General features: G+C 34.9%; 1 protein-coding gene across 2 annotated transcripts; it reads left to right on the top strand.

Moving 5' to 3' along the window:
- Positions 1-284: 284 nt before the first annotated feature.
- On the top strand, positions 285-25,449 carry prim2 (DNA primase subunit 2). Of its 2 annotated transcripts, none has more exons than XM_032554117.1 (14): positions 285-377; positions 926-1,075; positions 1,205-1,314; positions 2,818-2,885; positions 2,962-3,082; positions 4,004-4,099; positions 5,577-5,714; positions 9,446-9,513; positions 11,283-11,355; positions 11,929-12,114; positions 20,650-20,776; positions 21,414-21,496; positions 23,055-23,123; positions 24,408-25,449. In XM_032554117.1, the coding sequence occupies exons 2-14, from the start codon at positions 931-933 to the stop codon at positions 24,627-24,629; spliced, it is 1,506 nt and encodes a 501-aa protein (XP_032410008.1). In that variant the 5' UTR covers positions 285-377; positions 926-930; the 3' UTR covers positions 24,630-25,449. The 2 variants fall into 2 exon arrangements, with proteins under 2 accessions (XP_032410008.1, XP_032410007.1); XM_032554116.1 differs by having other exon boundaries at positions 2,809-2,885.
- Positions 25,450-26,523: the final 1,074 nt, after the last annotated feature.

Below are 26,523 nucleotides of genomic sequence, written 5' to 3'. Positions count from 1 at the left end.
ATTAAGTGGCCTATGCTTCCACCTGGCCTTATAACACTCTTTTCTGTGCTAATTAAAAGGACAGCAAAGGTTACATGTGACCATGTTTTTCTTTAACCTAGACAGTAGTTTAAACAAAATCTTTTACGAAAAAAAGGGTTTGATATTTTTCGATTATGTGACAGAACTTTGTCACTCTTCATGTTATGTTTCGGTGTTTTATTTTTTTCAATTTCTTTTATTTTTTTTTATGTGTCGGTGTCAGATGGAGTGACAAAACGAGCGCTCACTTTACTACGTAAGCGTTTCTCTTCCTGCTACGTCACAGTTTAGCCGCGTCTGTTGAACTTTTATTTGGCGGGATTGGACATTGTAGAGCCTGCTTCCTCGTCTTGTTGGTAATATTATTGAAAATATTTGTATAAATGTTGTTTGTACTTTTCGTTTTGAGCTCATTCGCTTATGTTTTTATTAAATGTTACATGCTAGCTTACAGACTGTTCGACGGGAAAGTAGTTCTATTGAGAATTTGTTTGCGTTTGTCACAAGAGACTTTATCAACGTTGGTGAATGTGTTGGTTTGATTGACTTTAATTAGGTTCAATTTGCAGTTATTTAATGACACTTGCTTCAACTCATTGCGTGGTAACATTTATTAGCGTTGTTAGCATCGGCGGCTTTTTGAAGTGCAGGTGAATTGAAAGCAGAGGTTCTAGCTGACAACGTTTTTGAGATATAAAACACTGCGATCAGCTGGCATGTATGTTCGAATTGGTAATAGCTATACTATGTATGCAACTTGTATTCAGTGTCCCTTGTCTGCATACTATATAAAATTTCCTATGCACATAGAGTAAACAATTGTGTGATTCTAAATGTAAAAACTTGACGACTCAGCTTGTTTTGTATCTGTATATTTACGATCATTTATGTCTGTAACCATTAGGCACCATGCAGTTTCCTAGCAAAAAACCCAAGGTTGTTACTGACCTCAAGGCTGAGCTCTATTCACAGCCTCTGCAGTTCTACGGACAACCTCCACTGGAAAACATCTCCCTCTCTGAATTTGAGAGTTTTGCTGTTGATAGACTGAAATGTAAGACTGCAATCTCTTTATTTTCTATTTAAACACATATTTTTTGTATAAGGTGTTGTTAACTTGTCTGTATGTGTCTTAATTTTAATGTGCTTCCATATGTATTTTCTTTCCTTAATTCAACTGCAGTGCTGAAGACTGTGGAGAATTTGGGAGTCAGCTATGTGAAACTAAATGATGACTACTCGAAAAAACTTGATAATGAGATTAGAACGCTGAACTTTCCAAATGGGGCTGGTGTGAGTATAGTGAAACACCATTTAGAAGCATTTGAACATATTGGTATATAATTGAAATAATTTATGTCAGTATTTCGGTGAAAAGAAAAAAAATTTCTTACTTTATCGGTGTATCATATTTCAAGCCTATATGTTTGTTACCAGAAAATGAAAATATTTGAAGATAAATTAAAAATATATTTTTAATGCAGAAATGTCATGTTATTACCCACACGATCACAGGGCAAAATGCAATTTGATATTGTTCAGCAGACAGTTATGACACCCTCCACAAGTAGAGTAAGCCAGAGTTGGCTGTTTCAGAGTACTGTAAGAAGTTATATTAATGAAAAGGTGAGTGGTAGTGATAGATGCACAGGCCATAAGGATAAGTGCAGCATTGGCAAAATTGTGAAGCAAAACTTATTCAACAGTATAGGGGAAATTCTCAAGGTTTGGACTGTAGCAAGATGTCTGTGCTTCTAAAACCATTACATCCAGATACATCCAGGTATGTACACTTGTAGCTTTCCTACTAGTGTATACACTTAAACCACACACTTCTTTGGCACTGTTGTTCTGCAGTTAACCCCCCTTTCAAATAATTTTATTACTGTGATCTGCTGAGATCATAGATTATATGTGCTATCAGAGCAAGCTTTAGGGATTGTGGATATAAAAGGGACTTGACCTTCAACATGAATCATTCTTTTGCATAGTAAGCTGAAGTTGAGCATCATGGATTTTCCTGAAATCTTACTGAGTTCCTATGGCAACGTTTCTTTCATTGGTTTAAATAATTATAATAATAATAATAAATCAAGCTTGTATATAGTCTTTTAGGACACTCAAAGAATGAAAGAAACATTTACAAAATCTAAGATTCTTATTACCCATATCAGATTTTGCTGATATGGATAATATGAGCAATTATCCACATAAGCTGGTCAGTGTATTTCTTACTTTATAAGAACTCTGTTGTTTATGATCTCTCTATACACGTGGACTGTGCATAACATTAACTTTAACTCCAATTCTATGGTGAAACGTTTTAGTTGATTGTAAGGCAAACAAAACACACATATTACAGATTGACAAGGTCATCTGAAACATCTTGTGTGATGTTACTGCTTCATCTGACGCAACTTATGCAGATGCTTCAGATAAAGCATCTAAATTGAAAATTTGACCAGAGACAATCCGAGTCAAGGAGGGAAAGCCCAGACTGTGCTGTAAATAAGATTTTTTTTCCCAGCAACGTTGTACAGGAAGGCACTGGTCACGCAAGTACTATGCCATAATTTCTAATAATGTACCATGTCAGTTATTAGAGGAAGGCATATTCTTACTTATTTTTAGACTAGTATAAAAGTAGCATACAGAATATTGGGCAAATATGTGTTGCACTGAGTTATTCTTCAGGTTATATTCTTGTGATAAGTACAATTAAAACCTTCTCTTATGTCAGGATCTATATACTAATGGGTTGATAAATTATCTGTTATCTAACTTAAGGATGCTAAGGAACAGACCGAAAAACGCAGAAAAGACCACATTTCACACTTCATTCTGAGACTGGCCTACTGTCAAACGTAAGTTGATGATTTTAATTATCTTATGTATAGAGAAGTTACAATGCGGCTGACATTTTTTCCATTGATGTTGCAGGGAAGATCTGAGGCGCTGGTTTATTCAACAGGAAGTCGATCTCTTCAAATACCGCTTTAAAGAACTGAAATGTGGTGAAAAACTTGAATTTCTCCACAAGAATAATCTCCAATACAATACAGTAAGTGTTTGTATTTGTTTCCATTTTAGTAAATACACTCTATACATTAAATATTTCAGAATTTTGAAATACCTTTTACGTCATGTAAACTATTTTATCTTTGTGCTGGTGTGCTAAAAGGGCTTGTGGGTATTATACTTATATTTGTAAGCAAATATTTGATTAAAACGGCAAAAGGCAATCTTACATTGCACTTTGTAAGAACTTTTAAATGTTTAGTTACTGACATACACAGAGTGAGGAAACTGATAGCAGAACGTTTTTGTTGAAAGGAGATCAAAAAAAGGTTGAAGGATTGTAAAAATCCAAACAAATTTAATTTTCAGGGTTTCATGTTTCCAATTCAATCTCTGACTGTAATGTGAAAGGAGCAGGCAGTAGATTGTGAGCGCTCTATAATGGCTGTACAGTGTTTTGTCGTCCACTAGGTGGGGCAGTTTGATCATTGAACCCCTGAATGTTATCCATAGGCTGACTTTCAGCTGGAGTTGTTGGTGTTTTTTAAAGTACTGCTATTAAATTGTAAGGCATTAGGGAAATATGTTTTGTCACTTTTGATTTTTGCAGTTATGTCTCATGCATCCTAATCACAAAGGACTTAATTATTTCTTTTTGTAAAGTAATAAAATACTTTACTAAGTACTATGTCATTTTTTTTGTCTGTCCATGTAGTCTAAATTTTAAATTGAGAGATATATTTTTAGCAGTGTATGTGTTGATGAATACTAAAATGTATAAGATGAAAAAGTCTAAATATACTATATAAATTCATCTCGTCAAGTGACGTCAAATGAGGATAGAAGTGTTGCGCTAATTTAAAAAAAAAAACTTGAGCCTCAGATGTCGGTTTATTAACACTGATATGTTTCACCCTTTAAAGCTGAAACACATCAGTGCTGAAACTTCCTGATAATCTTTCAGATTGGTGCTGAGGAGAAGAATAATCTGAGGGAGAAACTTGCCACCTCCAGTTATGCTGCCAGTGGAGTCAAGGTGGAGGAACAGGATTTCTACAAAGTGAGTTACTCATTTCTTTTCATTGAGACTGATGATGGTGTTAGTTTAGATAACTTTCACAAGTAAAATTTTAAACATCAAGTATTCATCTAGAGTTTATGTACGAAGTGATCATCTGTTTCAACTGTTAATATGTGCCTATTATAACAAATGCTATAATAAATATAAATTAATTTCTACATGAATGTTGTAGGATTCATTATGTCTCATGTGGACAATATTTCCAAATAAGGTCTTGTTCATTGGACAAATTTCTATATTTTTTTCTGTACAGTTTGTGAACTTTTAACCTGAGTAGGTGGCAGCTTTCAGTATATTTTAATATATGAATAACCTGCGTTCAGCGCTCTTCCAGAAACTACACACAATTTCCAATGTCTTTCTGTCTTGTCCAGACCAAAGAGATTTTTCTCTTATTTTTTAAATTTATTTATTTTTTATTTTATTTTTAAATCATGCCATAAACCTGAGAAAAGGGAAAACACATTTTAGGACTTTTATAGTAAGTATTTTAAGAAAAATCTTAAAGTCTTGAGTTATAAATGCACTGTTTAATTAAATATTGTTTACATTACTTAAAATCATCGGTCAAAATTGATCTCATTTCATAGAGGTGTGATTTAGCATAAAGATGCAAAACATCCAGTTTGTCATTTTTTTGATGCTGTAAAGACCAACATTCATAAAGGGAGAAAAGAGACACAAATGCAACATTACAAAAACTAGATGTTTTTTTGAAAATTGATTAAATATGATCAGAGTTTTTTGTTAAACAGATGGGTTTTGTTCTCCATTTGTTTGAACTAAGAAGTGGGGCTGCAAATGGAAATATTTTGTCCAAAGACTTGACAAAAACCTCCATAAACCATCTGGAATAATGTGTTATGGTATGAGGAAGCATTACTTTACATTTTAATTCCTGAAAGTGTTTGGCATGAAATAAAATTACCAAATGAACCCCGCGAGGCGTACTGAACAGCTCCAAATGATTTGGCTTTGAGTAAAACCCCCACAGGTTTTCTGTTAGGAAGCTCACAAAGAAGTGGGAATTTAATTGTCAACACCACATTGAGGCTATATGTAAATTTGGATCAATTAAAAAAAATGTCATTGGAAACCACATTCATAACGTGTAGAACCTGTTGAAGAATAAAACTATAACTTATAGTTGATATAGTAAAAATAAAAATTGTAATATCTGAGTGCATTTCAATCTGCAGTCAATTCACAACATGAACACAAAGTGGGCAAGTTGCCTTGGCCTGCTAATTGACTCTAATTTACATTCCATTGAGCAGAATGTAAATCATTCTCCCTAACAGCTCTGAAATTTGTGTAAATCTTCAAGTAAACAGCACTCTGTCAATCCCCAAATCCCTCTAATCCTGGGTATTTTTGAATAAATTATTTCATTTTAGGTGGTTGCAATGCACTTTCGAGTCAGATTTTGCTATTAATCAAATATGTGTTTTTAAAGGTTCCTTTTCAAGATGCTCTTGACCTGGTGCGAACAAGAAAAGTGTACCTCGAAGAAGGCTATGTATACATCCCCCATAATGAAATCGTCACCATTGTTCTCAACGATTTCCGCACAAGGCTTTCTAAAGCTCTTGCAGTAAGTACTGATGGATGTTTTATATTTAAACCATACAAAATGATTGAAAGGCTGCAACGTTGCAGTCCTGCAAATCAAATGTCAGAAAAGCACAAGAGCACACATTTCTTATGGTGTTAAGAACATTCTTCTCACTCATTGCACTACAAGTTCAAGTGCTTCTTTGAGCACATGTACTTTATTTTAATGCACATTGTTTACTAAAAGCTTGACTTCATGAGGCAGATTGGTAAATTACATCTGTTGACTTTGTTGCCTTGAGGGAAATTGGAGAAATGCGGAGTTTAAATGAGAAGAATTACTGTGCACACATGACATTAAATGTCTGGAGGGAAGACTGGCAACAGCTAGTAGGAAAAAGCTTATTGTCCCTGCAGGCCTGATGTGTTTTTTTTTTAGGCATAGCAGGGTGCTCATGGTTGTGCAGCATCTAGGGGTTCATGTTTTGCTCTTAATAACCTGAGGGAGTAGAAGTGCAGCTTTTTTGGAACCAGAGGCATTCCTTGTTATTGATGCGAGGCGACAACTACAGTTCTGTGCTGGGGAGGAATCCAGCCTGCAGATCAGGCAACAGCTTCATTTAGCAGCCAAACTCAGTAGTTTGGTATTATTGTACCAAACTATGTGTTTCATTTGTCAATGAAACACAACTTCTGTTGGTTAGATGCTTTACAGCTGATCTGAAGAGACTTTCTATTGGAGGAAGTGACAGAAGTATTAAGAAATCCATGTTTAGACTGTCCTTGGCCAGGACAGATCTGTTTTATTTTATTTTTTAAAGTCTGACCTGCCAAATTGACTTCTGACTGATCCCAGGTTAGAACACAAAAGAGAAAGAAGGTACTGCATGTTCTTTGATTGAGGTAGTAGTTTGTAATCTTATAGAAAATTGGGAACTTTGTGATTTATTTTTTTCTCATGAATACATCAAAACTTTTCTCCCTAACCTTTGCCTGAATTTTGTTGGAGAAATTGTGGATATTCTTAGTTTTGATGGATGGACTTACTTTAGACCCACCTTTCACTCCAAGTTTTTATGTGTTTTATGTTAAGCTAAAACAATTAATTAGATTAACCATGATGAATCAATTATTCAAATAATTGTCAGCTAATTTAGGAATGGACTAATCATCATCTGGAACATACAGACTCACAAGAAGGCTATGTTCCGAGCAGTAATTAAGTCAAAAGTGTACAAAATATACACAATTTTATTTAAAATAAAAAATACCCTTTGTGTAAAAATCTTCTACCCAGAACTGGAGTGGCATAGTCTTTGCTTCACCTAGTTCAAAATCTGTAATAAGAAAGTAAATGATAAAAAAATATCCTATCAAGCACATTTGTGATCCAATTTTTAATCTGTTAATCTTAAAAAAATAATTAATAGATTAGCCATACACTATATTGATGTTAAATCAAACAAAAAGCCCTGCGTTTTTCACATTTTGGTGTAATTTTTTGCTACATGCTGTGTTTTAGGCAACAAAAAAATTATTTTCTTATTTTAAAACAAAGGAATTGTATTATTTGTATTTTCTTAAGTGGTTAAATGAAAAATTTGAAGAATGTGCCAATTTTGTATGCTATTAATTGTCAGAATAATCAATAGAATAATTAGTTATCAAAATAATTGTTAGTTACAGCTCTAATTTGATAATTGATTAGAGCCACTTGTGGGAAATCTGGCTGATTTTGGTATCTGATATATTGTATTGTAGCTTTTGTTGCTTTTGATGGCCTAATGTCATCCAGCTATAAATTTTTACTCCTCCCAAAGTTGCAGGGAGGATGTGGCTCATCCCAAGAAGCGGGGAACATTTTGGGACTTAATGTCAGAGATGGTGTTAATGTTCACATTCCTTGTGAAATAAAAAGTTAAGTACCTGATAAAAATGGTCCAGTTCACAAAGGGCTGGGATGCCTGTAATGGTCACTGCTGTGAGGGCACAAGGAGAACATTGTTGTTATCAGGCAGTTGCCAGGGCAACTGACAGTCATTATAAAGATCACTTGACTCTCAGGATGCCTCACAGATGGATTAGTTGTCACTACCAGCAGCTGATTGGAGTGACATTTTAAAACTGAAAGCAGTTTCTATGTGAAGGCATCCATACAGTTCCAGGCACCCACATTGCACCAAAGCATTGAGCCTTAAGAAAGCATGTTGATGTCATAGTGCTACATCATTCATTTCATTATCATCATGGTGGTACTTCATTTTTTTATGTCTCTATGTAATGCTACTATGTCTGGATTTATTCGTTAAAAACGTCTAAACCTCAAAACTCTTATTATAATTAATGGACAGAGGTTTAGGTCTCCTAACCAAATATGAACTAATTTAATTTAATGTGTCACGGCTAAGCAAAATGAAATCCAATAGTTCTCATTTATCATTTTAGTCTGTCTTAAAACCTTATTTTCTGCCCACAAGAAATGCAACATAAACAGAAATATTTTTTTTATTAGCAGTATTATGCTCTGTTCCCTTTGACTATAATACAAACGCTTCCTTCAATCATTATTTTATCATGTAGTGCAAACATTGGATTCTGCTCAGAACACAATCTGAAATTACTTTTTGCAGTTTAACAAACTCATTTAAAACTCACTTCTGGCAAACTGAATTGTATGATCACCTGATTTAAAGAAGTGTGATTTCAGATGATGGTTAAAATATAACTTCTTATATTGGTGCCTGCTGAGTAACGAAGCACGAGAGCTTTCACAGACTGTGCTTTTTGTCTGAAAGGTTTTTTTAAAAAAACAAAATCAATTCCTTCCTTCCTCCTCAATCTAACACACTTTTAGGTGCAGATGTCCTATTGTTGGCAAAGTGAGCCTGATGTATTTGATTCTGGTTGATCAAAGCACATGTCCACTATCAAAGGACAGAAAGTGAAAGCTAATGCAAATGGGGGAAAAAAAAGCAAACAAAAAACAAAGAGCAGCTTGTTTTAGCCATTCTTCCATTTCCAAGTAATGATCCGGATGGCTAACTGCTGAAATTGAATAATTGTCTCAAACAATTCTATTTTTCTGGAAATCTACTCTTGTGTTTCTGTGTTGGATATTTTCTTCCACTCGCAACAATAAAAGTAAATTTGGTAAAATACATAACATACAAAAAAACCACTCTGAACAAAAGATGTATATTTACGCCATCATTTTATTTATTTATGTATTTTATGTAGTGAAAGTTTGCTTTAAAATCAACTGAGCTGGTTTGTTTTCATGCTAAAGCAGCATTTGAATACCAAAACCAGAAATAGTCATATTTTGTCAGACAGTTATTTTATGTGGTACAGATGTTTTAAAGATGGTGCGGGTTTTACATCTATTGGCACTTTAAAGGCTTTCACACTCCCAAGTTAACTGTCTGCTCCCCATCACACAAGCTTTGTGTGAATGTTCTTTGTTTTAAATATTGCAATTGCGAATCACAGCAGCTAAAACACGATTTGTCTGATAAACAAAAACATTACTTTCTAAAAGAGTTAGAACTACCATCAGGTTAATTCAATGAAGGTATTGCCCATTTTATGAAATGTTTTTATTCAGTTTAAATGAAAAAGCTGAGAAACATTGGGGTTATAATTAAAAGATGTTGTCTCTTAAGTTTTCAGTGGAAATGCCTTTAAGCAGTTTGGTTGTACTGATCTGCAGCCTTAGTTTTTTCTAATCCTTTGACCAAGACATTATTCATGTGATGCCCATCTTTTCTGCAGTTGACAGCCCGCTCCCTACCAGCGGTGCATTCTGATGAGCGTCTCCAACCGCTTCTTACCCACCTCAGGTAAGCAGCAGGATTAAAAACTTTGTTGCTTTTCTTGTTGAAAAAGAATATTGTCATGAAAGTACATCAAATGTGGTCTTGAAGTGTTGTTGAGTAAATCTGTCATTTACTGATGTAATTCTTCATCATCGTTGGGGTGCGTTGCTGCATAATATTTTATTTTCACTTGTTTCTGCAAATGCACAATTTTATATTTCTGATAACAGACACCCCAGAGCTGTGATGTTGTCATGTAGACAGTTAGTTGTCAAATAAACTGTCAACATTTGTCGTGACTTATAATGAGGGAAATTTTGCAAAAAATACATTAACAATTATTTTGTCATTTTGACAGCTGATTAAAAAAGAATGTTGAATCATCTTGAACTCTGATCTCCAAAGTTTTGGTTTTCATAGACTGCTTTAATTCCAACTTTTATCATGGCTTGAATCTAAAACAGTGTCTTTAATGGACAGAAAGTCAGAACTTTTTGTGTGACTTATTTTTGATCACTAGAGTAAACATCACAGACCTAAATAATTACACAAATGACATTTGTCTATTGCAATTATTATTAACTATGCACAACCTCAGTGTTTTTCTTAGATAATTTAGACCCTTTACCTTTCATGACAGAAGTTGAAAGCTCAAATTGATAAAATGCTAACTCCATTTAACTTTTCTATTACTACTGTCAGACTCTGCATAGAAAGTTAAGTGTTAAATAGGCTCTTACACCTGTTGTGTTTCCTTCAACTTTGTTCTTTACACAACCCCGTAGAACTGCTACTATTACCTTAAATAGCAACATCAACACTGAAGAGTGTTGTTGACCAATTTACCGTTAGGTATGGTGTGTTTACTGACTGAAAAAAGGTCAGGTGTCCAATTGTCCAGTTAGCAGTCATGCTTGTGAAGCTGAACTCTGTCTAGATGTGTTCACCAGATAGTTTTATGGAATGTTCCTAATAGCAAATGTGCTAACACATTTGTTATCACTAAGGGACACAAGTTGCAGTTTGATCAATTTAGAAGATAAATAAAGTAAAAGAAAAACACTTTTGATCTTAGTCAAATTCTGCAGAATTTATTTTGAATTTGTGTCCTGTGTTGCATGTCTTGAGTCAACCTTGTAATCTGGTTTCATTATATTTTCCTGAATTAAAGGGGATTTCTTTTTGTCACACTGATGTTTTTCAAATGATACATCAGTACTAATATAATAACATTAGTTTAACATTAGTTGAGTATCATATTGTCTGTTTTAAAGCAGCGGATGTATTACTTAACAATGCTTGTAATTGTAAATGGGTTTTGGAATGCTACAGTTAACTACTTGTGGCCCAGTTTTATTACAGTTGTGTGCAATTTTTTTCTTTTTCAATCTACATTTAGTAGCAAGAAATAATGAAATTTCCTTGCAAAATAGCAGGAGACTTTATCTTTGTTTCAGTAAAACAGCTGAAGGTGTTTATTTTGCCTTAAAAGTAAAAACCCAAATACACTGGTGGAAGAAGGGATTATCCCAGAGTGTTGTTAGGGATTAGTGGATAGGTTGTTGAGATGAATAGCTATGTCAGTAATCTTTATAATAGGGAAAATATTATATAATTTGCTGCCCAATCAGTTGAACTCTGGCTCAGCACAGGCCTTAAGTGGGTTTGGAAGGAGATCAGAAAAGACTGTATGATCTTAACCACCATAAACATATTTCATGCTATTTTGAGTTTTAATGGCAATTGTATTTATTAGAGAGAAACAGACCTGATGCTTTATTCTCTTATTTCAGCCATTCCTATTTGGGACAGGATTACAGCGTCCAAAAAAATGTTGGGAAAATCTCCTTGGAGCAGATCGATTCAGTAAGTCTTTCTGACCATGTCTGATTAGAATGCCAGGTTTTATTTATTATAATATAGAAGGTAAAAAGCAGTGCAATGGGATGCTTATAGAATATCTGGTCACTCAGCGGTGACATATTAAAGTGCCTGGAGAAAAATACAGAAAGTTCCTTGTTTTAGAAAAAATTGACCAAGAGCCTCATTGTAATTAATGTTTGATTTAGCAAGAAGGTATATTCTCCTAAGTGATGCGACGAGTACCGTTTCATTCCTTAATCCAGGCCCTCTGCTCTAACTGTGCTACATGTTTTAGATGTTTTCTTGCTTCAACAGACCAGATTTAGATGATTAAATTACCTCCTCAGCATGTCATTAAGGGCCAGCAGAAGGTTGTTAACAACCCATTTATTTTCAGTCAGGTGTGCTGAAACAGGGAAACTTCTAAAATACACTGGAAAGTGGTCCCTGAGTGTGATTAATGGGACGTTCTTAAGCATGCTTTTGTTTCTACATGTGTAAAACAAAGTTAGTAATTTTTATCGTGTGACTTTTTAGGGAGATTTTTGTCCATCATTAAAAGTCTAGTGTTTTCAGCTTGCAGGAAAGTCCTTCCCGCTCTGTATGAGGCAGCTCCACCAGACGCTCAGGGACCAGCACCATCTCCGCCACGGAGGCAGAATGCAGTACGGTCTCTTCCTCAAAGGCATCGGCCTCTCTTTGGAGCAGGCGCTGCAGTTCTGGAGGATGGAGTTCATACGAGGCAAAGTGGATGCAGACAAGGTAATGTTGTAACTAAACTTTTTATTTTAATTTGCTCTGGCCTGCTTAGCAACAAAGCAGAATGCATCATAGTCAACAAAATATTCATCTATTATTAAGCCGCAACCTAGTTTGCAGTTGTTAAGAGGAACTTTAGCAGACACTGAAATTTTGACTTGTTTTGTTTTTATTACACAAATTATAAGCTAATTCAGTATCATTTCAAAATGAAGCAAAATTCCTTGACAGAGACAACAAAAGCCTTGGTTACGTCCTGTCCAGATAACTGGCCTTTGCCGAGTTTATATATATTTGAATCACTCAGATTCAAGATATTCTGACAGAGAATTGGATATATACTCTGATGGAAACTATTTGAAGGAAAACTGGTATTCCCAACACATAATACATTACCTACTTTAATACATAATGGTGGCAGCAACAATTAAGAATTGCTATTCAGACTCCATCTCACTCGAGGTTTTTGGATTTGTCAAAGAATACCCAGACATTTCATATTGTAGATGTGCAAAGTTGATAGAGACATACCTTGCATTTTGACTCAGGGGAACTGAAAACAAATGTTCGCCACACTTTTCAAATTTTTATTTGTAATACATTTTGAAAACCATGTAATAGTTTCCTTCTGCTTTCCAATAATGTGGAGTCTTTTGCAAGACACTGTAGCTACATCTCATTCCACTGTCCCGCAATAAACTTTTATTCCAAGTGGATTAACTTTATTCTAGACCACAGAATAAAAGAAAAAATATGTATTCATATAGAAATACACTCATACTTTATACTTTATATACTATTAATTATTATTATTATTATTATTTTGCCTTTGATTTTTGCCCCTGCTGATTTACTTCAACACTAATACTGAAATGACAAAATAAAGTTGTACAACATAAACAGTCAAATTTGATTATATAAATAAAAATGCCCATCACGTCGCATGTAAAATTAAGAATACGTTCTAGAAATGTCTGATCCCAAATTATGCTTGTATTTAAACAGGGGCCCTCATTTAGGCCAGGATTGATGTCACCCTGTACTGACAGCTCCTCTGCTGTGCCAGCTGAGCTTTAATGCAGCTTGCTTTAAAGAGTGTTGGCAGGAGATGTTGCCACAGCCACGCTATGCTAACATCTGCTACGGGAAAGTATTTCAAATACAGCCACTGGCAGCCACTGTGTGTGTTTGAGCCTTTTGTGCTGTAAAGACAGAACTATGTTTAGTGCTACCAATTTAATTAGACAACTAATGTTAAAAACACTGACAGAATACATTGTGCTCATTCAGTTGACTGGATTGCTGAAATACATTTCTGAGATTTGTTTTGATTTAGATTTTTTTTTTTTAGTTTATTCAGAAGCTATGAATTAGAAGCCAAAGTCCTCTTCAATACACTGTGGAGAAACTTCAAAGAAATGAGCGACATTTCCACAGGACTAGCAAATGGCAAAATGGAATACAGAGTGTGCATTAAATACAACACCCTAGTTGACTGGATGAGAATATTGGGAATTTTAGAAGTGTTTGCGCAAGAGTAACCCCTGTGTTGTCCAACCACATTTCCAACATCCTGCTGCACATGCATTATAGCATAAGTTTGCAATTATTTTAAGAGGTATGGTCTCTGATGTGAACTTTAATTGGCTTTACTTCAGAAATTTAGAGCTCACATGGTTGCTCAGTGTTATTACCCAGCTTCTGCTAATAGGATCAATTTTTCATTGGGTAGCTCTGCATCACACTGAGGTGCATGGATCTCATAAAGCAGAGCTTGTAGAGCAGAAGAGGAGATGCTTAATACAAAAATAAAAACTTCAGTGGCTCAGAGTCGATCAGCAATAGGACATCTTAATTGGGACATTCCTTGTACCTCTTCTTACAATGAGCGGTGTAGTGTGGAAAACATGAGTCATTGTTCTGACTTTGCTGAACAAACCCGGTTTGTTTTCCAAGATGTCAAAAAGGCAGCAGCTTTCAAAATGGCATCCACCTGTATACTCTCAGAGCATGCCCTGTCTATTCAAATTGAATAATCGCCTCGGTCTTCCAGAGAGGAAGAAGAAAAACAAAAGTTTGACTTTTACATAAATAATGACAAAATTAACAATTTATCAATTATAAAACATCAAGAAAACATATAATTTACAAGTCATTTTATTCTTCTCTTAATTACTTTGATTTTCTCCAACCAATCAAACTCCTGCTTCTTACCAGCTGACGTCCTGTAAAAGAACTAGCTCCGTCTTTTAATCAATATAGAAAAGCTAGAGAGGTACTTGGTGCTTCTTGATTCTTTGATGCTTTGATGTGCTGTTAAACTGGCGAGATTATTGGGAACAGGATTTGACATGTCAGTGTAAACACCAGTTTTATTACTGATTGTAAGATAACATGTACTCAATATAAGGTATGTTTCGATATTTCGATGTTTCTTGCAATTATTATTACATTAACATTAAGTTCTCCTGTTGTAACGATACATGGCCACATAAATAGGGAACATTGTTATTTCAAATACCTTCAGACAAGCAGTACATGCAAGACAAAAGATCTAATTAAAAACTGTTGGTCAGTTTTTAATCACTCACTCACTGTAAATTACAAAGCCTCTATGCGTCTGTTGTCAGCAGGGGAAAGGAAGTCGGTCATAGTTAATGAAAATATGTAGGTGAAGCCATGGCAATTCAGTAGAAAGACCTGTTCAGGTTACCAAAAAACCTGAGCGTGGGGAAGAGAGTCACTTTTCAGCAGGATTATAATCCCATGCAACCATTTCTACAAAAAAATGCTTTAGATAGGAGCATATGTTTATGTTAGAATGACTAAAACGTCCAGACCTATATTCAAATGAGAATCTGTGGCAAGATTTGAATATTGATGTTCACAGATGCTGTTTATCCAGTCTGACTGAGCTTAAGCTTTTTTGTGATAAGAATGAGCAACAATTTCAGCAGCTAGATGTACAAAACTGTTGAAACGTAAACCAAAAGATTAACAACCGAATTTGCATGAAAATATGCTTTTAGAAAATACTGACTCAGGCAGGTTGAATAGAAATGTGTTGTAATTTTTTAGATTTGTATTTTTAAAACATTTAGGAAATTGTTTTTTTAATTTTTTTTAAACAGATTCTGTGTACGAGTAATCTTTAGTTATTGAGGTACATATGATCTCTCACTAGTTAAGTTAGTTGAAAATATAATTATATCAATGAACCGAAGTTGCAAGGCTGTCTGACTAATTTGAAGGCAGACAGAAGCAATATTGGCAATTCTTTTTTTTTTTTTAAGATGCAGCAAAACCCTTTTTATTCAGATTTTTTTGAGTCCTTGTTTCCCTCTGTACAGATTTAATTCACAATAAATATTTTGTGCTTACATTGAAGTTTTCTAACCCACACAGGAATTTCAAAGAAACTTCTATGCTATGTTTGAAAGTGTAATGAATGTCAAAACAGAAATGGGAAGAAATTCCTAAAAAAGAAAATGAATAACATTGACTTTAATCAAGTAGTGCCCATTGTAGTTTTATAATCTCTCCATCCATCAGGCTCACATGCCGGACGTTTGTTGTGGCCCTTTTTTGTGCCCCATTTTTGAGGTGTCTTACTTGCCTTGTAACGCGTGTGATGGCTTTCGGAAAAAGCCCTGCTTTTGTTCTACAGCCGAGGCATCTGAATGGTGCTGACCAGCTCGCAGCTCTCACAGTGATGTATGTGTTGTGTCAGAAGCTGCACTTTGTGGCATGCTGCACAAAGCCTTCTCATTAGTATGCGACAAGAGGAGAGAAGGAAGATGAGAGGCAGCGATGCCGAAAGAAAGGCCTGGAGGAAGAGGCAGTGTAATATTAGACTAGTGGGAGAGGGAGAATTGATGAAATTAACTTGATCTATCCATTCTTCTTGCCACAGACGTTGGCCTATTCATTTGTAGGAGTGTCTATTTGTGCCAATTTGCTGTAGCGTAGTGTAGCCTTGGGGCAGAACTGCTGTTAAACTACTTGTTTTACAGACCTTAACTTTAAGTTAATTCCTTTCTTCTGACACCATCGGGGTTGTTTTGCTGCAGGACAAACTGGTTAACTTTGTCGAATTGTTTCCATAATGAGAAAACGAAAGTATGAAGAAAATTTAAAGCAATATTTCAAGATTTTAAGCAGGAAGTTAAAGCTTGAGCACAAAGAGGTTTGCCAAATAGATAATTACTCTAAACATACTGTCAAATTAGTGCCAAAGTGGCGTAAGGACAACTATGTTAATGTTTTAGAGTGTGCTTTACAAAACTCTTATCTTATTCCCATAGGGTACCTAACTTATTTTCTCAGGTGGACCAGCACAAACGTTAGGTGCACCCAAATTTTAGACCTCATTGCATTTAACATCACAGTTTAACAGATCCACTTTAAGTCACTCTCCAACAAGGGCATATTCACTTGTAAATGACTAACAATCTAGTAAACATAAAAATCTTTATTTGAAGCTTATATAAAATTGTAACTTACTGAAAAAGTGTTCGGTGTTTCAGTGAGCTTAACATCAAAAGATAAAATAAATGAATGTAATGAAATGATGAAATAAAAGAAAATCTAAATTAGAAAAGCAAGCGTTTCAAAAGTTAAGCATGTTGTGAACATATCAAACTGAACATTTTATTCATGTGCTACTCTGGGGGTCATTAAAATCTGAAAAAAGTCTAAAACTTGATACAAATAACAATGTAGTTGGTTGGTTGTATCTAAACACTTGCTCTCAGCTTCATGTAATTACTGGGCCCGAAAAACTAGTTTTGGTCACGAGCAGAAATAAAACCAGTCATTTAGTGTAATTGCAGGTGTGTTTTGCAGGAGAAACAGAATTGGTGCTGAGCAAGTACCAACAATGTATAACTACAACTGATTTGGTAAAATGTTAAATCTCTTGTATTTTTTTTTTTTTACGGTCTTGTAAAAGTTGTTGTAGCTGGAATTAAAAGTACCAGTAGTCTTTAAAGGGACTCCTAACACTTTCACTGTTAACCTTTCTTGAACCACTATTTAAAAAAACAGAACAAAGACATTTTTATTGATGTTGCACCAATTGATAAGAAATTTGATCTCAGATAACATTACTGCAAACATAATTTTAAGTCCATTCAAATCCTTTTAACTTATAATAAAATTAAATCTGTTTATCCTAATCAAATTCAGTATATTTCTTCCTGCTTTTTATAATAGAACTGTTTAAAAATACTGAGAGCAACAGGGAAGAGATTATTTGGCCAGAAATATGGCTCATATGGAAAAGAAAGTTAGAATATGACCGGGTAAGGAATTATCCTCACTACTTAATGGAGTGTTTTAGCAACACAGCTAAAGATGTAACTTAGAGGTCACCTGGACTAGATGCAACCCTGAGCTTAATCCAATAACAAACTTTTAAGCCTATTTTGGGGGAGCATAACTGCTTCCTTTATACAAGTCTAATAGCAGAAACCTTGACCTCATTCATTTAAATACTGTAAAAAAGACAACTTTGAGCAAAGACTGTGATTTAGTCTGTTTGCGACAAATATGTAGCTCTTTGGTCTTTGCAATGAAGTGAAACTGGGTCATTAGAAGCTTTTAATGTTACAGAAATACAATCACCTGACAAGAACAATGTTACCATATCATATTTTTACTGCTAATTACTGAGTAAAAACTTCAATCCTCACTTGTAATTTGTGCTGTCATTTGCACAGTTTTGCTGAGGTTTTGAATGGTATTATGACCATTTAAATTTTCTTTGTGGCTAGAGAATGACTCAGACAAACTCAAGAAGTTGAAGTTTCAATTTCTTCAATTCAAATTGAAGAAATTTAGTTCACTTTTGTAACGTTAAAACCAACAAAAGTGAAAATGTAGAATTTAAAGTCATCAGGACTGTTTCACAATGCATCAGTGAGTGAATATAAAAATGTGATGTACTACATCTCACTCTACACATTACTTTTATCAACGACCATCAATGTCGGTTTGTAGTATCTCTGCTGTCATTCATTTTAACTTGTAGCTCAAAAAACATAGTCCTGTTGAAAGGAAGAAAACTAAACTTTTGCCTTTTCATGGATGTTGTCTTGCAGTGAAATAGCTTGATAAGTCAAGATTTGCAGAAGAGCTGTCTCAGCTGTTTGAGTCTCATTTTATTTTTTTAACGCTAAGACTTTGTTAGTGTCTTAGTGTTATAGTGTTAATATAATATTGGATGTATAGCAGATGTATAGCACTGTAGTTTGTAATTAGACGAAACAGTAAATATATAAAGTAGCAGCTGCCTTTAGCAGAAAAAAAGGTATTTATTATTCTCCTTTGACCTCAGTAGTGACCCTGTGATCACTTTGTACCACTTAGGATTCTTTTAATATTTACATTAGTCCACAAAATGCATATTAAACACACTTTAGTGCCAGTGGACTATGGAGCTCTTAAATCTGCAAGTGGCCTCTTGAATCCTTAGAAGCTCAACATAATTAATGTCTGATTTATCATACTTAAAGAAGATTTGATGGGTTTTTAAATTGCCGCTGCAGCTTGTCACATTAGGAAGTTCAAAGGTTTTATTGCGACATTAATGTGTGTGGGTGCAGTTTTGGTGATTATAATCTCGTACTGTCAGATCGGTCTGGGTGGATGTTACGATGATGTTTTTCTTTTTAAGAGGCAGTCACAAATGTGTGTTGGTTTTATTTTTTGGGGGGCTTATAAAAAGTCTATAAAGTGAAAATGCTTTTCTAAAACTGAAGTGAATGTGAAGGTTTCCTAAATTTCGACACTTTTAAAATATTCTATGGACGTTTAGTTTGTGTTCTCGACTTTAATGTTTTGCTTCTTGAAGATCTGTTTCTCCAGAGTGGAAAATCAGACTTGTGAAGGTTCATTTAATTTAAACCTCAGTGCAAAAATGTCAGGAATGTTTTTAGAAAGATTAAAGGAATTGTTCTGCATCTTTTGAAGTTGGATTTTATAAAGTTTAAAAAAAATCCTTTTTTTTAATCCATAATCAGTATTGTACTCTAAGAAAACAAGTCTCTTTGAACATGCAGACAAAAGCACCAGTACAGGAACAGAGAACTGGGCAGTGAAGGTAACAAAACATGTTCTAGCAGCCATTGTGGGGTGTTATATTTGGAGTAGATTTCAGTTTTCTTAACTCATTTTTTAAGTAAACTACCAAAAGCTCTTTTGACAGCATAATTTTGCTTTTCAAGGCAACCTTTTTGTTTTTGCTTTTTGTGTTTAGTTATTTTGCCATCAGCTTGTTTACGGCTTTGATATTTTGCTTATTTGTTGAGATTAAGATGATGCAAATTTGCATGTAACTAAAAGATAATTTGTTGTTTGACAAAAAGACCTGACTGTTCATCTATAGTCAGAAGTTCTGTTTTAAGATGCCAGTAATTTTCTTCCATTTCATTTGAAAGGTAATGGTTTAATGACCATCATTGTTTAATTGGACAGCCAGAGCACCTGTACTAAACCAAGCCCTCAATGTATTTTCTATGTGTTACTTTTTAACAGGCAAACATTTCTGCATTCAAAATATATATGTTGTTTTGGTCTTAGATCATATTTCCTACTGACAAATTAAATTATAGCTATCTACTAATGAGGTGTGTACCAAAATTTTTACTAAAACAGAAATAAACAATTAAAATATAGCCAAATTATATGAGGGTCAGAAACTTTTTAGGATACCTGATGACAGTTTTATTCTTCAATTTGCTGTGATGAATTTTAGGAATTCTGTTTTTATTTTTTTTATTTCGAGCAGTCGATATAAGGTCTAATGTACCATTTAATGAAGTAAATGTTCTTGTACTGAAATGTTGTGAGTTGTTTTTATTCTCCAATACTCTTGGTGAAGAAACTCTTTTTTTTTTTTAACCTTTTAACCTTATCAGAAATTACTATTAAATCATTTTCAGCATCAGCAACTCTGGTCTTTGCAGGTCCCTGTGCTATGCTGCGCTTTCACAAATATCTTGGAAAGAACACTGGGAGGAGGAACCGTTCTTTAAATAAGCTAGGGGATACACTTACTCAATATTTTCATCATATTGCTTGAAACTCGTTTCACTTTGACATTGATTGCTACAACTAGTCAAAACGGATTCTACTCAGTTTTATAATATCTTATTTCTCCTTAGTAAGAGACACACATAGCAATGCAGTATTTTTCACATGAAACTTGTGAAGTGTGTTGGATTTGCCTTCATTTATTTCTTGATTTGAAGTACGCCTCATGTTGTGTCAGAGTGCTCTTCAGGACAAGGAGGCAAAAAGCAGGGAGAAGGATGGCCTCATTAAAGCATCCATAACGCAGCTATCTAGAGTGTTGCAACACCTCTGTACCAGGTTCTCTCTAATAGCTCTATATTTCACAGTGGAAAACTTCCCTTCAGAACTGACATGATGTATGACAGTGCCTCTTTCACACCAACCTTGTCTCTCTTATACTCTCATCCTTACTAATGCCTTCTCTCCCTGACCCCCCCCTCCCTTTCCCTCGTCTCTCTGTAGTTTGACAAAGCATATGCCTACAGCATCCGCCACATGTTTGGCAAAGAAGGCAAGCGAGCAGACTACACTCCCTACAGCTGCATGAAGGTGATTTTATCAAACCCACCCAGCCAAGGCGACTATCATGGTGAGTTAGCGTCTGTGAGAAGAAATCCTTATCTGTTGTTTTTAAAGTTTTTTTCTTCTTTTTTTTTGTTAAATTTGATTTGAAGTAGAGACCTTGTTATGTAAAAACATTATAGTTTTTACATTTTATAGTTTTTGGTATGTAAAAACTATAAAAACATTATAGTTTTTACATACCAAATATCCTAAGTATTTTATTAGAGAAGATTTTTATTTTTATTTATATATACTGTATATATTTGATAAACCTGACACACTTTTCTGTTAGTTCATCATCACGTCGTTCTGAATGTGTGACAGACTGACTGAACACCTGGCATGCTTCAGCAGAAAACTGTTTGCTTTCTGAAAACCTCACGGACCTTGTGTGCTTCCTCAAGCTTCATTTTAAAGTCAGTAATGCTGAAAAGATTTGACTGAGGCTTCTTCCTGCAGTAACGGCTTCCTCTCTGAAGAGTGCAGTCTTCTAGCGTTTATGTACCAGATTGCACTGATCATAATCTACAGTATATTCCAGTATTTTATTTATTTTATTTTATTTTAACTTCCAACCATCGGATCAAGTGTAAAATCAGCCAAGTGTCTCTTTTGAAGTGTGTAATAATTGATTTATTGATCTATGTTGTTCCTGTTGCCAGGATGTCCATTCCGTCACAGTGACCCAGAATTACTGAAGCAGAAACTTCAGTCCTATAAAGTGTCTCCCAGTGGAGTCAGTCAGGTGGGTTTTTTTCCTGTCTGACCACCGTTGTACTATTAAATATGCTTTTTGCTTCTGAGCAGTAAAATCATTTCTTTTACTAAGAAACTTTTAAAATGATCTTAGAAAACTTTTAGAAGATGCTGAGGAAAAATCCAGTGAAAGATTTATGACATTTCTGTCAAATAAAACATTTAGGAACCAACAGACTGTGATATTATTGACTAATGTGAGCTGACTTTTTTTTGCTGGTGTGAAACAAGGCAGCATAATGTTATCAAACACTGCGGAACAAGATTACAATTGATTAAAATAAATGGTCTAGTCACAGATATTGCAAATGGCAAACTGAGCAAGAAAGTAAAAGAATTGAGAGCTTTTGCAAATCTATTTTCCCCTGATGTGTTCTTTTTGAGATTTGTGCTCGATAAATCAAACTTCTCAACAAGGCTTTGTCAAAGTCCATAATTTAAAGCAAAGGACATAAAGGCCGTATAAGAAAGAATGTAATATTGAGTTTGAAGATGTCTACTTTAATCAATAAGTTTTCCGTATGCCGAATGAACATTTATACAGATTTAATAAAGGTAATTTTCACAAATTTGAAGGATAATTAGACAACATGATAAACACAGTGAATTCAGCACTTTTGAAGCCACAAAAATCAGCATCATGCTGACGCTTAAACAAATTGGATTAGGAGCTGTGGTGTTAAGTGAAACAAGGTAACACCAAAGTTTTTGTTTATATTTCCCATGTCTCTGCAATCTGTCTTCAACCATTAGATTAAACAAGTGGTCCCTGAGACATCGTTAATATCTTATTTGTATGTTTGTTGGAGATAGATTGGAAATGCATCTCAGTGAACAGCTGCCATTTTCTCTTTTGTCTTATTAATCTGTTGCTCTGATAACTACAACAGCCCCCTTTTTCTTAACAAAATCAGTTAAAACGAGTTTGAAAATACAATTCCTGGCAGAGAATCTGCTCAGCTCATTCCTGATCTATTACCAGCTGTAGAGACGAGCATGCCGGTAGCGTTATTACACCAGAGGTTGGCAAGTAGGAGCTTGGGGAATGATGATTACAAACAAATCCAAGCTGAGGAGCAGTCTTTGGATTTGTTTTCCAGGAGAATGAAAAGCTCCAATATGAATACTCCAAAAGGCTTAATTTAGTTGCAGTTAGTCACATGTAAGAGTAAATGCTTTGCGGCGCATGTGATGTTACTTTTTGCACAGAACCTCAGCGTCCTCGGAAAGTTAGGTTCACCCATTATGAAAATAGTTAATACAGTTTACATGTGTAAAGTGTAAAGCTGCCTGTGGTCATTCTACCAAGAGCTGATTCATCTGTTTTTATTAGCTTTGCAAAGATTTCTTTAAGAATGTATTTTCTGCTGCCAATATGATTTATGAACTGTGCTTGTGTTGGTAGTTGACCCAAATCCAATTAAAATGGTTATTGAAACTTTGCTGCAGCAGCACCAGATGCTGATGTTATCTTTAAATGTGACTCTAACTCTTTATGTAAATACTTGAATTATCTGAGGTGTGACTTTTTCTACCTTTTGTTGCAGATTCTTGAGCTGGTCAAAGGGATGCATTATCAGCTGGCGTGCCAAAAATACTTCGAATTGACCCACAATGTAAGTTCAGTCTGTTTTAATTGCTGGTCAGTGTTTACATCTCACACTGAAACACAGTCATCACATCCATGATTATCAGAACCATATATTTTTTAAAGTTTGTTCAGCCATTCCAGCCTATTTTATCATCTGTAGACCCTTGCAGAATTGTGATCTGTTTGACTTTTGATGGTTGAAACTCGTTATATATCACGTTTTGCCTGAATAGATGGTTGTTTAGATCAGTGTGATGCAGATGCTTACTAAATATAACCATACATCATTTGGATCCATATGTGATTTTTTTTTCTCTCACATTTGTTTGGCGGGATGTCATGTGTCTCTACTTGATTTGAAACACGTGGTATGATCTGCCTAAATCAAATAATTTGTCAAGTCAGCTTGCACTATTTAAATACAGCACACAAGCTTCAATTAATTTTTTTTTTTTTTTAGGGGGACAGGGGTGTTATGTAAAACAGAAAGAAAGAAACAAAAAGGTTGCTTTGAAAAATAAAGTTATGCTGTTTGTCAAAAGAATTCTGGTTCAGGTTTTGTACACACTGGTACGGGTCATTCTGATATGTGAACTTAAACAGTTGCTCTAAAATACCACTGGAAATCTTTTTTTAAATAATTTTTATTGTATGTACTCTGTACATATTAATTCACCCAATACTTGAAAACAATCAACCAATAAATCATCTGTTTAATGAGTTAATATACTACATGATAGATTTTATATGTTTATTAGTTTTATGCTTACAGCCAAGAAAAGCAGCACTTCTTTCCACTCTTGTTACTGTTAACACCCCCTTCTTCAATTTTTTAATAGTAATGTTTTACTGCAAGTTATGAGTAGGTGGAAGTATTGTGACACAAATTATTGCACAAACTGTTCTCTAAATATTTTATTGCTTTTCTTGTTGACATAATTTAATTTATTCTTGTTCTCCAAAGGGAAAAATAACAAATTTTGATATTTTGTCACTATCTGTAATTTGTCACACATCAGATGCTGTAGCAACTATAGATAAGTCATGTACTTGCTCTACAGGAAACCATAAAATCATGAAATGATTCAAACCATCAATGACTCAGCTCAGTTATGTGTCTCTGATATTCTGTAACGCGAAGAATTCAGTAAAACATTTCTCATCGACAGTGAGAGAGATATTAAATGACCATTTCATCAAAGGTGACATTGCATTAAATCAGTCAATCAACCTGTCGTCTTCTTGATAACTAGCAGTTAATATCCTCTCTTGACCTTCCTCTGCTGTGCTTTCTCATTTTTCTGAGCAGGTGGAGGACACCGCTTTCTCTCTCAGTCACCCCAACCAGTACTTCACAGAGAGCCAGAAAGTTTTGGGTGGAGGGAAAGATGTGAAGCGAGAAACGGACACACTGCAGAGGCCACAGGAAAACTCTGCCGCCAGAGGATTGACTCGAGAGCCAGCAGTAGATGAATCCCTGCATTTGGCTGAGATAACAAAGAACCTGGAGACTGACTTTCAAGATGCCTGATTTCTGTTTTAATCCATGTGGAAATAAGTACTGGCTTGAGGGTCAGGTCTCTTGCTGATTGAAAACTGTATCCTCTGACTTGCTGAGTAAGATCTCTTGAGTTGTTATTGTCAGTCATGCAGTGCCTTGTTCTTTTACATATTTTGCTGCATTACAGTCACAAACATCAATGTATTTTATGTGATTGTCCAACACATTAAAATGATTTAAAAAAGGATGGCTTGATCTTTATTAAAGTTACTTTAACAAGCGTCTAAGGCCTTCCAGAGCAACTGGAAGGTCTTAGGCATTAATAATTGGATGACTTCCTAGGACAATTAATTTCAAGGTAGTAGAGTTAAGGGGCTCATGTATGTCACACTGTTCAGATTTTGATTATAAAAAATACATCAAAAACACAATTTTCTTCCACTTCTCAGTTATGTGCTACTTTGTGTTGGTTTACAACATAAACTCCGAATAATTTACTTATGTTTATTTCTGTACTGTGGCAACATTTTAAAGAACTTAACACTTTATCAAGACATTGCTAGCTTTCAGCTTCCAGCCTTGATATAACACAAAATTGCATTGTCTTATCTTTTTAGCTTATTTTGTTGAGCCTGTTTGTTTGCTTTCTTTGCTTTTACTCCGGTTTGAACTTGGATGGCTCACACTCCGTCTCAGTGCACGCCGTTTGGCAGGGATGTGGTTTTGGGGTGTGCTCGGTTGAACGTTCCCCTGCTGTCTCAGAAACAATGTCATTGTATTTTCTGGCAGCAGCGTGGATGAATGGTGACAGGAGGATGGATGAAAAGAATAAACAATTTCTACAGTTGTATTAGTCTGCCTCTGGAATATTGGCTCATAGAGCACAATACAATTTATTCAAAGCACACTTGGTCAAAAGATACTTCCCCCTCTTCTCCTCTCTTGAGCCTCTGTTTAGTAATTTGCACAAAAAAAACCCTTGTGACTGCTATATGACTGCTATAGAGCCTTTATACTGCCATCGCAGTCCAACACAAGCTGTTCTTTTAATTCTCTTTCAGTAACTAAGTACTCTATTCTTCCTTTACCTTTTACAAGATTGCTGCTTTCAGATCCAATGAGAGACTGATGTGTTTCCTTCATTAGATGAACGTGAATCTATTTTTACAGAGGTAATTTAAACATTTTATGTTATACTTGTTTTATGAAAACATTCACAGAACACTACTCTAGTTGTGCATAATCAAAGCTGAACGCATCTTTAACTAATTCATAATCCTCGACTGGGCGCATTTATTCAGTTTAATAGAGCAAGTAGATAATGTGCTTCTTGGTTTATGTCTGCAAGAGAGCTTTGATGTTTAACTTTTGTTAGAGCGCGACTTCTTTCGCACAGTTGGCCTCTTTGAGACTGTTTTCTGATCGTTTTCAGTCATTACCCATGAACCTACTGTACTTGCTTTGCATTTCGGGATTGACTCTATTCTCATTACAAAGTTGTCAGGCTGGAGTGTTAACTGTAAAAGCAGAAAATGTAATCCAAGAGCTAACAATCACATTTGATCACACAGAAGCGAGCTGCCTTACATTGGGAGTCTTGAGTGTGAATGTACCACAAATCCTTTGTGAGACTTTTGTTGCTGCATTTTGAATTTGCACCACTTCAAAGTGCAAATACTTAAAAGTTTATTTGCACAGCACTCAGAGGAGTAAATAGAAAGAAAAATCTTGAACTATTAGCTCCTAAATGTTCAACAATTTAAAAGCATCCCAGTATGAATCAAGAGGTTATTCATAAGTTGCAGTGATTACATTGTCTTAATTGTACATTTCTATTCAGTGCATGATGTTTCTCTTTGTCCTGATATAATTTAACCCAGAGGAGGAAGCCGAACATGAAATGATTCGAGTTCGGTATGCCTCA

The sequence above is a fragment of the Xiphophorus hellerii genome, chromosome 22, assembly GCF_003331165.1.
Source record: "Xiphophorus hellerii strain 12219 chromosome 22, Xiphophorus_hellerii-4.1, whole genome shotgun sequence".
Lineage (NCBI taxonomy): Eukaryota > Metazoa > Chordata > Actinopteri > Cyprinodontiformes > Poeciliidae > Xiphophorus > Xiphophorus hellerii.
The sequence above is the reverse complement of the archived record's forward strand: the minus strand, read 5'-3'. Positions and strand labels throughout refer to the sequence as shown.